The 13,451-nt window shown below is 38.4% G+C and overlaps 2 protein-coding genes across 2 annotated transcripts; one reads left to right on the plus strand and one right to left on the minus strand.

Annotated features, from left to right (window-relative positions):
- Positions 1–1,261: 1,261 nt before the first annotated feature.
- On the minus strand, positions 1,262–2,603 carry LOC128861940 (uncharacterized). Its single transcript, XM_054100313.1, has 4 exons — positions 2,080–2,603; positions 1,698–1,999; positions 1,529–1,639; positions 1,262–1,442 (listed from the first exon to the last, which is right to left on the minus strand). The coding sequence occupies exons 1-4, from the start codon at positions 2,221–2,223 to the stop codon at positions 1,262–1,264; spliced, it is 738 nt and encodes a 245-aa protein (XP_053956288.1). The 5' UTR covers positions 2,224–2,603.
- A 9,186-nt stretch (positions 2,604–11,789) lies between these two features.
- Positions 11,790–12,910, plus strand: LOC128860441 (uncharacterized). The gene is made up of 4 exons (XM_054097970.1): positions 11,790–11,942; positions 12,018–12,137; positions 12,222–12,460; positions 12,646–12,910. The coding sequence occupies exons 1-4, from the start codon at positions 11,823–11,825 to the stop codon at positions 12,791–12,793; spliced, it is 627 nt and encodes a 208-aa protein (XP_053953945.1). The 5' UTR covers positions 11,790–11,822; the 3' UTR covers positions 12,794–12,910.
- The last annotated feature ends 541 nt before the right edge of the window (positions 12,911–13,451 follow it).

Below are 13,451 nucleotides of genomic sequence, written 5' to 3' on the forward strand. Positions count from 1 at the left end.
GGGGGAGAGTGGCGTGGGAATAATAATAATAGATACAAGTGTCCCAAAAGCTTTAGTGCGATACCTGCTAATGGTGGTTACGAAAGGAAAAGGAAATATACAGACACTCTAAGGGAAAAACGAATAAAATCAAGTAGCTTTGACATTTCGTGCAATCATTCAACTTTGGCCGACCGGAGGCCGAGATTCTACTGTTATGGCCCTCCTATATATATAGAACCAAACTAAACCCGGACCGCAATCTCGCTATCACTTAGATACGAATGTTACTCAGTTGGAGTTCTCCTTCATAGCCAAATCCGACGGCCACTAAACTACAATCGTGCTTTTTAGCGTGGATGTATTCTGCTCAACTTGCACTTTACTTTCGAAACTTCTCTCCCCACCTCTCGATATCATTTAGACACACATCTACAGCCCGAATCGTTTTGCATCAAGAAATGCGCTATGTTTTCTTATTAACAATGCCCTAACAATCCGTTACCGAGTTACAGCCTGCCAAATAATGTCTCGCCAGGTGTCTCTGTTTTCCGCACACCTTCATTGTCCGCATCGTCCGCCAATTACCGTCTCAAACAGCTTCTTTGCCGGAGCAGTTCCATCTATATGGACGTCATGCTTTCATGCTGCAAAATTTAAGCTACCATATACTCCGGCTCTGAAAGTATTCGGTACGTTACCACCTGGTGGTAGCAGAAAAAGAGGAAGTCGCGCCAGTCGTTTTTTCTCATCCTAACCGGCGCCAGTTAGACACACCAAGTGAAGCCAGTACTTCTCCACCTGATGGAGAGGCCTTCCCCTTTCTCTGCCATCACCAGCTGGTGCCGCGTCGAAGACTTTCAGAGCCGGAGCGTTTGTATCCAACGAAGCCGCTGGAGCTTTACAGCTCCATGTTCTTCTACGATACTCGCCGTCGCTATCCTGCAAATGTGCAAAAATCTTCCCCAGCATCTTTCTCTCAAACCTGGGATGTTGTCATCGTCCAAGACTCTGCGCCATTCGATAGGGTGGCGTCGTTTACGATAGGAACGGCGTTGTTCTTTGAGAGAGGGCTTTGCCTACTTAGTCCAAAGTATTTTCGCAGTTTTAGACCTAATAAATTTAAACACCGGTACTCACAAAAATTAGTACACCTTCGCATCTGAGCCTCTTATTCTGACTATAAAGTTCGTCAAGATAGCTATGAAATAAAACTCGTGCCACCGAAAAACCAAACTCTTTCCGTTTTAATATAAAATAAATTATTATATTTTCTAACCATTCAACCAAACTGTTTTGCCACCATATCTTTAAAAGTGTTCACATTGGAAAAATGTTCCAGCAAAGACTTTTTACATTCCTTAAAAACCAAACTGCAATCCGCACCAGAACGACCCATCGATTCAGCATAAAAATAGGCATTATCCGCATGTACCGATAATTCATCTACTGAAGACGAGGGACTAAATCGGGGAAAAAACATATTAACAAAATCAAATTTTCAAAATTCTGTGTACAAGTATTTCATGCTGCCCTTTCATTAACTCACGTCAGGAGTATATAGAGCAATTCTCCAAACAGCCCGTTATGGTAATGGAACGGCGTCTCGGCAGCCTCACAGATGCTTTTCAATACACAAGCGCGTCCCGATGGTGCAATACTGCAAGCAATCAAATTTCCATTAATTTGTTTACTTATTAGATGGCGATTTCACTTACCGCTCCGCCAAGCCTTCAAGCGCTTTATAAATGGCCCATCTATAGCTGGACAACACTTTGCGATTATCAGCCAGGTGTCGCTCCCAAGTGGCATAACGTTTCCATTCATCCGCTTTCGCTAAGAAGCGCTCAAATTTTGTCAATTTCTTTGGCTGCATTTGACGTGCCGTAAATGGCATTCTGGTAATGGTGAAGAGCTGCTGTGCCGTGTACGGTAAAAAGTACTCAGCCTTCAAAACATAGCCGGTCGTCATTGCTTCGTAGAGTAAATCCTCCAAAGGTATGCCAATGCCCACAATCCACTAGGTATCATTTATTTTATTACAGAAAATGTTTATTTTATTTTTTATTTTGGTTTTTTTTTTCTTTTTTTTGCATTTACCTGTATACGCGTTGGACTTGTTTCTGGAAAAATTAGAGCTGGTATCCAGCGTTTTTGTCGCTCCGCGATGGAATTTAATTGGCAACGATGTGGTTGCATTGCGGTCAAGAATCCAAGAAGAAGTAAATAAATTTGTAGATACATTTAACGCAGCTAATTTTGAGTTGGCACGCTGTGGCAGTTCTTCTCGATATTAATTTCCGTACGCTACTAAATCGTGTGGCAGCCAAAATAGTTCTAACCTCGAAAATCCCAATAAAACGCTGCCATGGCTATTGCCTGGCAAACTAAAGCGGCCAATATGATTACGCTAAATAACTCGTTGACCCAGTTTCAGTGCTTAGAGTAGTTGGAACCGTAGAACCTAAATCTCTTTGTAGTTGTTGAGTGCAGTGGTGAGCTAACGAAAATTAAAAGTTGCTTAGAACACGCCTGGCATGTTTGTGTAATTAGCACTGCGTTGATGACATCGTCCGTTTGTGACTTCAGTGCCTAGTATGCCTTCTAATTCTGCTACAGACTCGAATCTACACATATACATGCATATGCGTGTGAATATGTACATTCCCATATTCAATATAAACTGGCAAATGCTTTTATCCAAACCCAACAAACAAAAATTCCGAGAAATTTAGAAGGAACTCGTAAAGCTGTGTCAAAAAAAAAAAAAAAAAAAACCAAAATTATACAAAAATTTTAGAAGTTTGCGGGGAATCAGCTCCGATCTATGGGCAATCTAATTTTATTTAATGATTTCACAAAGTACCGTTTTTGCTTGAAAGAAGTCTCAAGAAAGTTTTGTTAAAAAATATATTTTAGAGAAGAATTAAAAGCATAGACAGCGAGGGTTGTGGTGTTGCAGTAGGCCCTTTTTATTAGAGACAACTTTGCCTTGCATATCGGGCCCCCAATTCTTCGATGTTTTATACTTAGCTTGATTTGGCTGACTTGAAAATATTTTAAACGGGCCGCAGCATTTGTCCCACCATCTCTTTTAGACATAAAAATATCGGATGTTTTCGAAACGATATCCATAACTGTGGCTTGACAGTTGAGAATGGCAAACTGTGTTGACATTTCTGTTCAGTAAAGTTCGGTAAGTCATCATGGATCGTTTAACGCCAGAACAACGCTTCTAAATTGTGGAAATTTACTTAAAAAAAATCTTTTCGCGCAGTTCATAGAGCGAAATGTTGAAGAAGACGCCGAAATGTCAAATCGTCATTGTTGGTATGTAGAAGTCCACGCAAGGGGGGAAAGTTACTGATAGCCATTCACTTGAGAGTGGCCAGAACGATTCTTCTACACCTGTTTCAAGCAGCTCACAACTTCTGGGCCTAGCTCAAGTATCATCTGGGTAGCTTCCGCAGGCCAAATTTTTTTTCGATATCGCTCCCAAGAGATTGCGAGTCTAAAATTATAAGAAAAAAGTCAACAAAGGCAAAGCTCTAAAGGCAAATACGATGTTGGGCATTTTCTTCTAAAGGGTGGTTAAATTTCAAAGGCCGATGTTGAATGTAAACCACACCTAAACGTCAAGTTTTTTTTTTTGCATTTTATTTGACATTTTTCAATTTCAAACCCATTCAATTTAAACCGTAGAAATATTCATAATCGAGCAACGCGTTAAAGTTATTCAGGCTTATTATTAAAACGGGCGTGCAAAAGTTTGAGCAAACCGGGTCTGTAAGAGATGTGAAAACACCAGTGCATGCTCGTACAGCTCGTACTGCAGAAAATATTGCAGCTGTTCGCGATAGTGTGGTTGAAGGGCCGTCCACCTCAACTCGTCGTCGGGCCCAACAATTGCACCTCTCACGCTCGAAGTTGATGAACACAGCTAACGAAACAATGGCTCTTTTGCGCGAAAAATTTGATGGCCGAATAATCTCACGTCGCGGCAATGTCAATTGGCCGCCAAGATCATTTGATTTGACACCGTTGGACTTCTTTCTTTTGGGTTATTTGAAAGAAAAGGTGTACGTCGATAAGCCAGCAACAATTCAAGAGCTAAAGGATAATTCGGCACATTAACGGCATAGAACCTCAACTATGCCTCAGCGTCATCGAAAATTTGGACCATCGGATCGAGGTGTGCCGCCGAGGCCGCGGCGGCCATTTAGCCAATATTTTGTTCCATACATAATTGAGCCATACCAATATTATCATAATAAAGAGAAATAACAATAATTTCCTAAAAAAAATTGTATTTTATTCAAAATCAACACCGGCCCTTGAAACTTAACCACTCTTTATATAAAATACTTCCGAATGCTTTATGCTTAACACTTTATGTACGGAGAGGCTTTTACTTACGTATAGGCTTTTCAGTTGCAGTTATTTTATAGAGGCGTCAAATGCATAAAAGTGCATCCGCATTTTACTGTGAGTGAGTCTTGTTATAGGAGTACGCCCATATACTTAAAATTTTAAGAAAGAATCTCGGAACTCAACATCGATGTTTGGTTCAGCCCGTCATAAACAGGACGCCTTGAAGATCCTACCAGCTGAGTGCAGTAGAGCAATGAAATAATTAAACCATACCATTGGTATGATAGGATAAAGGTGCCGCGATGATGAGTGGCCGAACGGAATGTTTTCATTATATTATGCAATGTAGATAACGAAATGTATCCTGATTACCTGTTAAGTAATATGTAGCAAGCGGTAGAGTATAAGCAGAGGTGCAATCTCCCAGGGCGCCATATGTGAATTGCTTGTCGTTAGTGCAATAGTGTTCTAGTGGAATTCGTGAAAAGAAAAGTAGTTATTGAAAATTGTGTTTTGCGGTGCATATACGTACTTTCAAATTTTAATCCTTTAAAATGGATTTAACTAGCGAAAACGAATACGTATTTGTTGATTCTTTGTTTGAATGTTCTGTGAGCAGTGGTGAAAGCGATTATAGTAATATTATCATATAAGTTATCAAACGCAGTCTGGATTGCCACTACAATACAGCGATTCAGAAGACGATGTTACTGTGACATGTGATAATAGTTGGTCAACGACTGATAAATCAATTACTATGGAACCTTTTGAGGGAAACTCCGCGATGAAAGTTATGCCAAAATCGCAAGAATACGTAGCAGATATTATTGAGTTGTTTATTGAAGAAGATTTACTTGAGTATATGGTTAGCCATTCAAATATACATCGTTCTGAAACACAGAAGAGATTGAAAATATCATCAAAGACAAGGAAGTGGACGAACATTACAGTACCAGAAATGAAGATATATTTAGGCTTAATTATTATAATAGGACAAGTGCGCAAAGAACGACTTAAAGATTATTGGTCAACTAATCCATTTATTGAAACACCAAGCTTTTCAAAAGTTATGAGCAGAGACAGAATTTACGCAATGAACTTTAATGATCGCAAAACTGGCCCGGTTTAGGTGCAATCTGCTATCCAAATTGCATGTACGTAAAGTGTTAATATAGAAGAAAATTCTTAACATCGTATACAAAACTAATTGTCGAACATTAACTTGCACTTCATTAAGAGACGAAATGGTGTCACCAACTTACATAAATACTTTGTAGAAGGGGAGTTGGAGCCCATCGTAGTGCTATAACATTGGGTCTCCAGGCTCAAGTGGGTTCCGTCTATACGCTAATGGAGAGGAACAACTAGTGAAACCTAATCTAACCTAGACTTTATAAGTATTAAACTGAAACTGAATGGACTGCATACCCAGAAGTTTTCTAAAGACTTTTATTAAAAATGTTTACATTTTTATTATAATTTTTGGAAATTCGTTAAATTTTTGGGAATTCTGTACCAAGTTTGGAACTTTGTTGTTAAAATAAAATAAATAATTGGCGCGTACACTTCTGTTAGGTGTTTGGCCGAGCTCCTCCTCCTATTTGTGGTGTGCGTCTTGATGTTGTTCCACAAATGGAGGGACCTACAGTTTCAAGCCGACTCCGAACGGCAGATATTTTCATGAGGAGCTTTTTCATGGCGGAAATACACTCAGAGGTTTTCCATTGCCTGCCGAGGGGCGACCGCTATTAGAAAAATGTTTTTATTAATTTTGCTTTCACCGAGATTCGAACCGACGACCTCTCTATGAATTCCGAATGGTAATCACGCACCAACCCATTCGGCTACGGCGGCCGCCTTTGTTGTTATATAGTGAATAATACTTTTGTCACAAAAACAAAGTTTAGTATGAAAAATATGGCGTAAAATGCAATGAGATGAAGTGACTTAATTATGTGAGCACAAGTGTAGTTTCCTTTCCATTTGAGGCTCGAAATTGACTTTAAAGCTATGTAATAATGGACTTTTTTCCTATAATTGTATCTACAATCTGAATATGCTGTGAACGATATAAAAAAATAGTTCCATACATTCCCTAATCTATATATATAAAAAGAAGTTACATTTCCTTGGTAATCTTATAACTCAAGAACGGGCTCACCTATCCAAACCAAATTTTTAGACTTTGTTTGGACTATTCAGTAGATGGTTTGTGTTTTAAAATTTTAAGAATCGGATACCAGGGTCTCGAGAAATAGGCCAAAACGTGAACCCGGGTAACCCTAGGATGTGTTTGTACAATATGGGTAGCAAATGGAAGCTGCTGATGATTCTATAGTATAGAGTATTTTTAATGCCCCTCCGTGACTAGGGTCTCGAGATATCGCCCAAAGTGTGGACCCCGATAACTTAAGGATGTGTTCGTACAATATGGGTAGCAAATGGGAGCTGTTGATGATTTCTATAGTATAGAGTATTTTTCATACCGTTCCGTGATTAGGGTCTCGAGATATAATCCAAAACGTGGACCCGGGTAACCCTAGGATGTGTTTGTACAATATGGGTAGCAAATGGAAGCTGCTGATGATTCTATAGTATAGAGTATTTTTGATGCCGCTCCGTGATTAGGGTCTCGAGATATCGCACAAAATGTGGACCCCGATAACTTAAGGATGTGTTCGTACAATATGGGTAGCAAATCGAAACTGTTGATGATTTCTATAGTATAGAGTATTTTTCATACCGTTCCGTGACTAGGGTCTCGAGATATAATCCAAAACGTGGACCCGGGTAACCCTAGGATGTGTTTGTACAATATGGGTAGCAAATGGAAGCTGCTGATGATTCTATAGTATAGAGTATTTTTGATGCCGCTCCGTGACTAGGGTCTCGAGATATCGCCCAAAATGTGGACCCCGATAACTTAAGGATGTGTTCGTACAATATGGGTAGCAAATGGAAGCTGTTGATGATTTCTATAGTATAGAGTATTTTTCATACCGTTTCGTGACTAGGGTCTCGAGATATAGACCAAAACGTCGACCCGGGTAACCCTAGGATGTGTTTGTACAATATGGGTAGCAAATGGAAGCTGTTGATGATTCTATAGTGTAGAGTATTTTTAATGCCCCTCCGTAACTAGGGTCTCGAGATATCGCCCAAAATGTGGACCCCGATAACTTAAGGATGTGTTCGTACAATAAGTGTAGCAAATGGAAGCTGCTGATGATTCTATAGTATAGAGTATTTTTAATGCCCCTCCGTAACTAGGGTCCCGAGATATAGACCAAAACGTGGACCTGGATAACCCTAGGATGTGTTTGAACCAGATGAGTATCCATTTCGGCAAAAATGTAAAGCACTTATGGATTTAATTGTGAAATTATATGTATTTGGGGAGGTGTGTTGCCATATGTACTCCATCGAATGCAGAAAAGGGGATTGCCGCACGCACATATACTAATTTGGCTGGTACATAAAATAACTCCGGATCAAATCGATAGCCTTATATCAGCTGAAATTCCTAACCACACTGCTGATCCTGGGTTATTTCAAGTTGTCGTTATATATTACATTTCCTTGGTAATCTCATAACTCAAGAACCGCCGAACCGATTGACACAAAAATTTTAGAGTTCTTTTCTATCTTTGAGGAGGTGGTTTGTGTGAAGTTTGATTGAAATCGGTGCAGCCATTCCTGAGTTATGATATTTTATGTGAGTAATGGTTTCCTCTCATACGAAATGCCTGTATGGGAAAAACAATAACAAATACACAGCCGCTTATGAGCGTTTCTGTTGTACTGTTGTGGTTGTAAGTGTATTATGTTAATATTAATTTTGGGCGAAAATATAATAAAAACTGGAGCATTCAAGGAACTGGAAAAACATTTTTAACTTTATTTATTTTAGCATAATTTATTTAGCGTAAAAAATTGAAATGGAAATTAAAGAATCAAAGTTTAATTACAAGTTTTTATCGGCTCTTTCACCTTACCTGTATATAGGTGACCACCACAATCAAATTTTAAAAAAGTACAGAAAAGGCTATTGTGGCATCTTTAGAAAGTATGTTGAATGAAAAAAATCAACTAATTCAACTGTTTAAACATTTTACGAGTTCTATAAAGAAAACTTAATATGAAAAATTTCTTGCGATATAAAAAAAACATTTTATGTATGGTGGTGCGAAGCCCACTGGGTGATGCTAGTAAATATTATAAATATAAAAGTAATTTAAAATTTGCAAATGGATAATTCATGAATATACATATAAGGGAATACGGCGGCTGCGGCTTATTTCCTGTGCTGTTTTTACACTAACATATATTAAACGATATTCTCTTTGTTGTCTTTCCTTAACCACAATTTTAACGATTTTGCTATTCGGTAATCCATTTCATAACGAAAATCGATAAGGCAAAATCCTGTTTGGCTAACATGTCGATTATCGCAAGTTAAACGGCAACAATATTTTTGTGGTTAAATTAAACGAGAAAACAAGAATTCGTGATTTTAATTAAAATAGTTAAACTACATTATCAAAAGGCTATTAATTATTTCGCTTATGATTTATCGCGCGGAGAGATGGTAGTGAACCCTCGAACAATAAATTGGCGTTCGCTCTGAGATGTGGGCAATTCTTTTTCATTTGACTGCAAGGTAATTCCAAAAATTCTTCAAGTTAACTCCCTTGGTTGAGGACCTAATTTCTCGGCTTGACAGTTAACTTAGAGGTTCCAGAATAACAACGATTTGGACTGAAAAATAGGTAAATCTTATATCTTCTAGTTTATTCAATTCCAAATACTGTTTTTATGTTACTAGGTTCTAATTGCATTGCGGTTTTGTTATCAACGAGCCGTAGGTGAGCAGTGGGTAATATCCATAAGCCAGTCAGTCATTCATTCATTAGACGTAGCATAAATCGTGTAACAGATACTCGTGCAACTAACCGCTCCATGTTTTGCGCCAACGTAAGGCTTTCTTTGACTTAAGTGGAGCGGCAAGCTGCAAATGAAGTTTTTGAGTGAGTTGTTCGACTGTGGTGCGACTTCCTTTAGCAGCTGTCGATGATATCCTAAAGCAATATATGTACAAAAATTATTAAGTAAATATTAATGTCAAGTGAACAGTTATTTTATTTTAATTACTTTATGCAAATACGAGTATATTAAAAAAGAAACCTAAAAATTGCATTTAAAAGCTGGGTTAGTATGTTTTTTGGTATTTTTCTTTGTGTTACTCGCTCATTTTGATATTTAATTTGGCATCATCTTGAATAAATAGAAGAAGACAGCTGTTGAGTGTTAGTTAGCATAGGTCTGTGCAGACGGCAAATACTGTAGACAGGAATAACAATTCTCGAATCGTTTAAAGTTAGTGGATCGCACTACTGGGCATTATCGTGTTGCAATATCCATGACTGGTGCTTTTGTCGGTCTCCGATCTTCTAGGCGATATGATCGGTCTTTGATTTCTATGTCATAATATACAATCATGTTTTATCACCACTTATGAAAATTTTTAGCTTATCTGGATTATGGCTGCTATCATTCAACACCTCCTAAGCGATGCTCACGCGACTGTTCTTCTGGTGAAGTTTTAGAAATTTGGACACCAAAGCGCCAAACACAATAAAAAGCGTATATATCTATCAAAAACCAACTAATGTCAGCAGAAGTCACTTTTTTTAGCAAACCCCATGAGTAGTGAAAGACTTTGGTTTGTTGGGTATGCGTGTGCTTACTCATACACAAAAAGTATGTAAACTCTACAAATACTTTGAGCCACATCTGTTTTGACTTTCTTTTTGCAACTAAGTTGCAGCTGGAATGCTGTGAAGTTGAAAGCCTAAGCCCACTGATTAGTTGTTAATACCTACAAAGAGTAACAATTATGATTTATACAGGGTGTGATTATAAGCCTAAATGAAAAAAAATCATAAAATTATTTTTATTTAAGTTTACTTAACTACTACTGGAACTACTTACATGAGAAAGAGATAGTTGTTATCCTCTTGAGTGAAACTCATCTCTTGAATAAATACAACTTTAATATTCGTGGATTCAAATTCTATGCTACAAATCATCCCGACGGCAAAGCCCATACTCATAAGGAACCGAATCAAGCACTTCTCTCTTGAATCGTACTCAACGGCATATCTTCAAGCTACATCTATTCGCATACATGGGCTCAAGGGTAGTCTGACAATTACAGCAGTCTATTGCCCCACTCAATTCGTTGTAACCGAAAAAACTTTCAAGAAGTTCTTTAATTCTCTTGGAGATCGAGACTACAAGGAGACTGGAGACTACAATGCTAAACATTCTTACTGGGGCACCCAACTAGCTAACAGCAAAGGCAGACAACTATACAAAGCAATTATAAACTCGAACGACACACTTGATTTTGCTGCTCCGGGTAAGCCTATATACTGGCTAACGGATCTAAGAAAAGTTAGTGACCTAATTGATTTCGGCATCACTAGAAGACTTCCCAGAAATATAGTTACAACTGATACTCACACAGAGTTATCGTCGGATCTTTCTCCTATGAGTTTCGTAGTTATCAACCGCAGTTTACCGATCCTCCATACAAACTTACTTCGACCAATACCAATTGGTTCAAATAACCCTCAAATAAACACAGTTAAAGAACTTGAACACCCGATGGAAATGTTCAACTCAATTGTCATATCTGCTGCGCGCACTTCACATCGAGCACAAGTTTCTCTCGACAAAAAACCCATAATATATAATAACAAATAGTGGAATCGAAAGACTCGTTATGGAAAAATCAGAAGAGAATGGCAAGAGTATAGATCCCCTGCATCTGAGGTGAGCTTCAAAAATGCCGAAAAAGCTTTAATACAAAACCTATCGTCAACGGGAGCTAATCTGTCCTTATGTAAGGCACAAAAATTGAGGCCACCAACTGAATCTGAGGTACCAATTCGTGAGGATCAAGGCGCCTGGGCTCGGACAGATGCAGAAATAGCCAATGTGTTTGCTGAGCATTTGAGGATGGGGTTTTCAACCCAACCCACCAAATAACGGGTTTGAATTGCCTGCAACTCAAACCGATTTGACGAAATTTGGTAGTGAGTCCCCATCACCACTTGAATATATGTAGTAACAATGCAATAAAAATTTCTCCGCATGAGCTAAAGTCAATAATTGAGAACGAGATGAATCCTAAAAAAAACACCTGTGTATGATCAAATATCTCCTAAAATGATAATAGAGCCTCCAAAATGCGCTGTTAGATTTCTCAGTGTGCTTTTTAACGCAATTCTTCAATTCTTCTTCTTCTACGAAATATAATTGATAATAATAATTAGTTGGCGTGTAACACCCTGTATATGGAGATTGCACACAATATGCGCAAATTTCACTGATTGGCCTGATCCAAATTGCAGTTGCAAACCAACAGTCCACAACACAATACCACAAAAATCTGTTGTCTCAAAAATATGTTGTTTTCCGTCGGCCAAGAGCTTCGAAATTGTCTATTCGCTCTTTGCTTGGCGTCAATTTGTCTTAAACAGCTAGCACAAAGCCTTATTGCATTCCCCAGAGGCGGTTCACAGGGCGTAAGTGGCTGCTGATAAATGTATTTTCTGCGCATCAGATAACAATTGACACTTCGTATTTCACCAAAATTTCAGTACTTGGCCGCAGTGGCAATGCCACTCGATCTGCCCAATCGCAATGTCTATATGGCTTTTAATTTTGAAGCGAATTATGGATTTCCGGCAAACGATTCTTACTACTACTGGATCGATCGGGTAGAAAAATTAAATTTATATAGACTTTTGAAGCGAAAATCGGAAATAATAATTTTTTACATTATTTTGCAATCCGCACTCCAGTGGAACTTAGACCAAGAATTTGTCGGCATTGGTAATGATGTGATACCGGTAAATAGTCGGCGTCGCCGTTTCGCACAAATGTATACACGTAACGCCTTCTACCGCAGCATTGTTGGTTATCTGGAGCATTTCGAAATGAATGGGACTGGCTGTCTGTTAAGAACAATTTGCGATGTGTCGGCTTCCAATTTGGACGAACATAATGGACTGCTCGGCAGCATTTTCAAAATCCTATTCATGTGAGTGGCTGCATTTTACATTTAGTGCTATGGTAGTTGTGTAAGCGTACTCGTATAAGCTTTATTGTAGCATGTGAGTGTGCCTTTGATAAGGACATCATCGCATGCGTACAGTGTCATTCCATTGTTTTGCCCGTTTGATTACTCATTTGGGGAGCATTTCATTTGTTTGTAATTTTTAACAGGCCAACGACATCCGCCTTCGAAAGTGAACACCAGCTACAGCATGTGGACGTTTACGCGGCAGAAGAGCACGGACGCAATGGTGTGTGTGAGCAGTATAGGCGCTGGTGTCCGCGTGGACTGCTTCAGCTGATATCCGAATGGCTTTAACTGCGCGTGCATAAGGGAAATGAACTAGGAAAATAATGTAAATGCCATTAGGAATTTAAATTATGTGTTGGAAAATATTTCTAACTTTTTTTTGCTGTAACAATAAACACCTTTTCCTTTGAGCTAATGCAGAAAATAAATATCTCAATGACGACACCAACAGAAATACTCATATGTTTGTATAAATATATGTCGGTGTGTATTACAAGACGATGAGTTGTACTTAAACCACTTAAGAAATAAATTACAGCTTGCTTATCCATTAATAAATAAGTTTTAAAAACTTTTCCCAGTTAGACTCCGGAACTTTCAGTCGCCGACCCAACTAAGGCTGGATGGTTTGATAGAAGACAAATAGTGAAGCGCTGAATTCGGTCCGGATGGCACTTTATATAATAATATTAATAATATATATATATATATATATATATATAAAGCGTTTTTCAGTAAGAGCGCTTCAACTTTTTTTTTGAATAAAACACAAACGGTTTGACTTTTTTAACAAATTTTTTTTTTATTATCGAGTTTGAACATATACATTTAAGTATGAAATTCGATTTCTTTTGCATGACCACCGCGTGCACGTTTTACGAAGTCCAATCGTTGAACCCAATTTTCGACCACTCTTTTGCATAAATCGGCCGAAATTCCAGCAATT

Source organism: Anastrepha ludens, chromosome 4, assembly GCF_028408465.1.
Source record: "Anastrepha ludens isolate Willacy chromosome 4, idAnaLude1.1, whole genome shotgun sequence".
Lineage (NCBI taxonomy): Eukaryota > Metazoa > Arthropoda > Insecta > Diptera > Tephritidae > Anastrepha > Anastrepha ludens.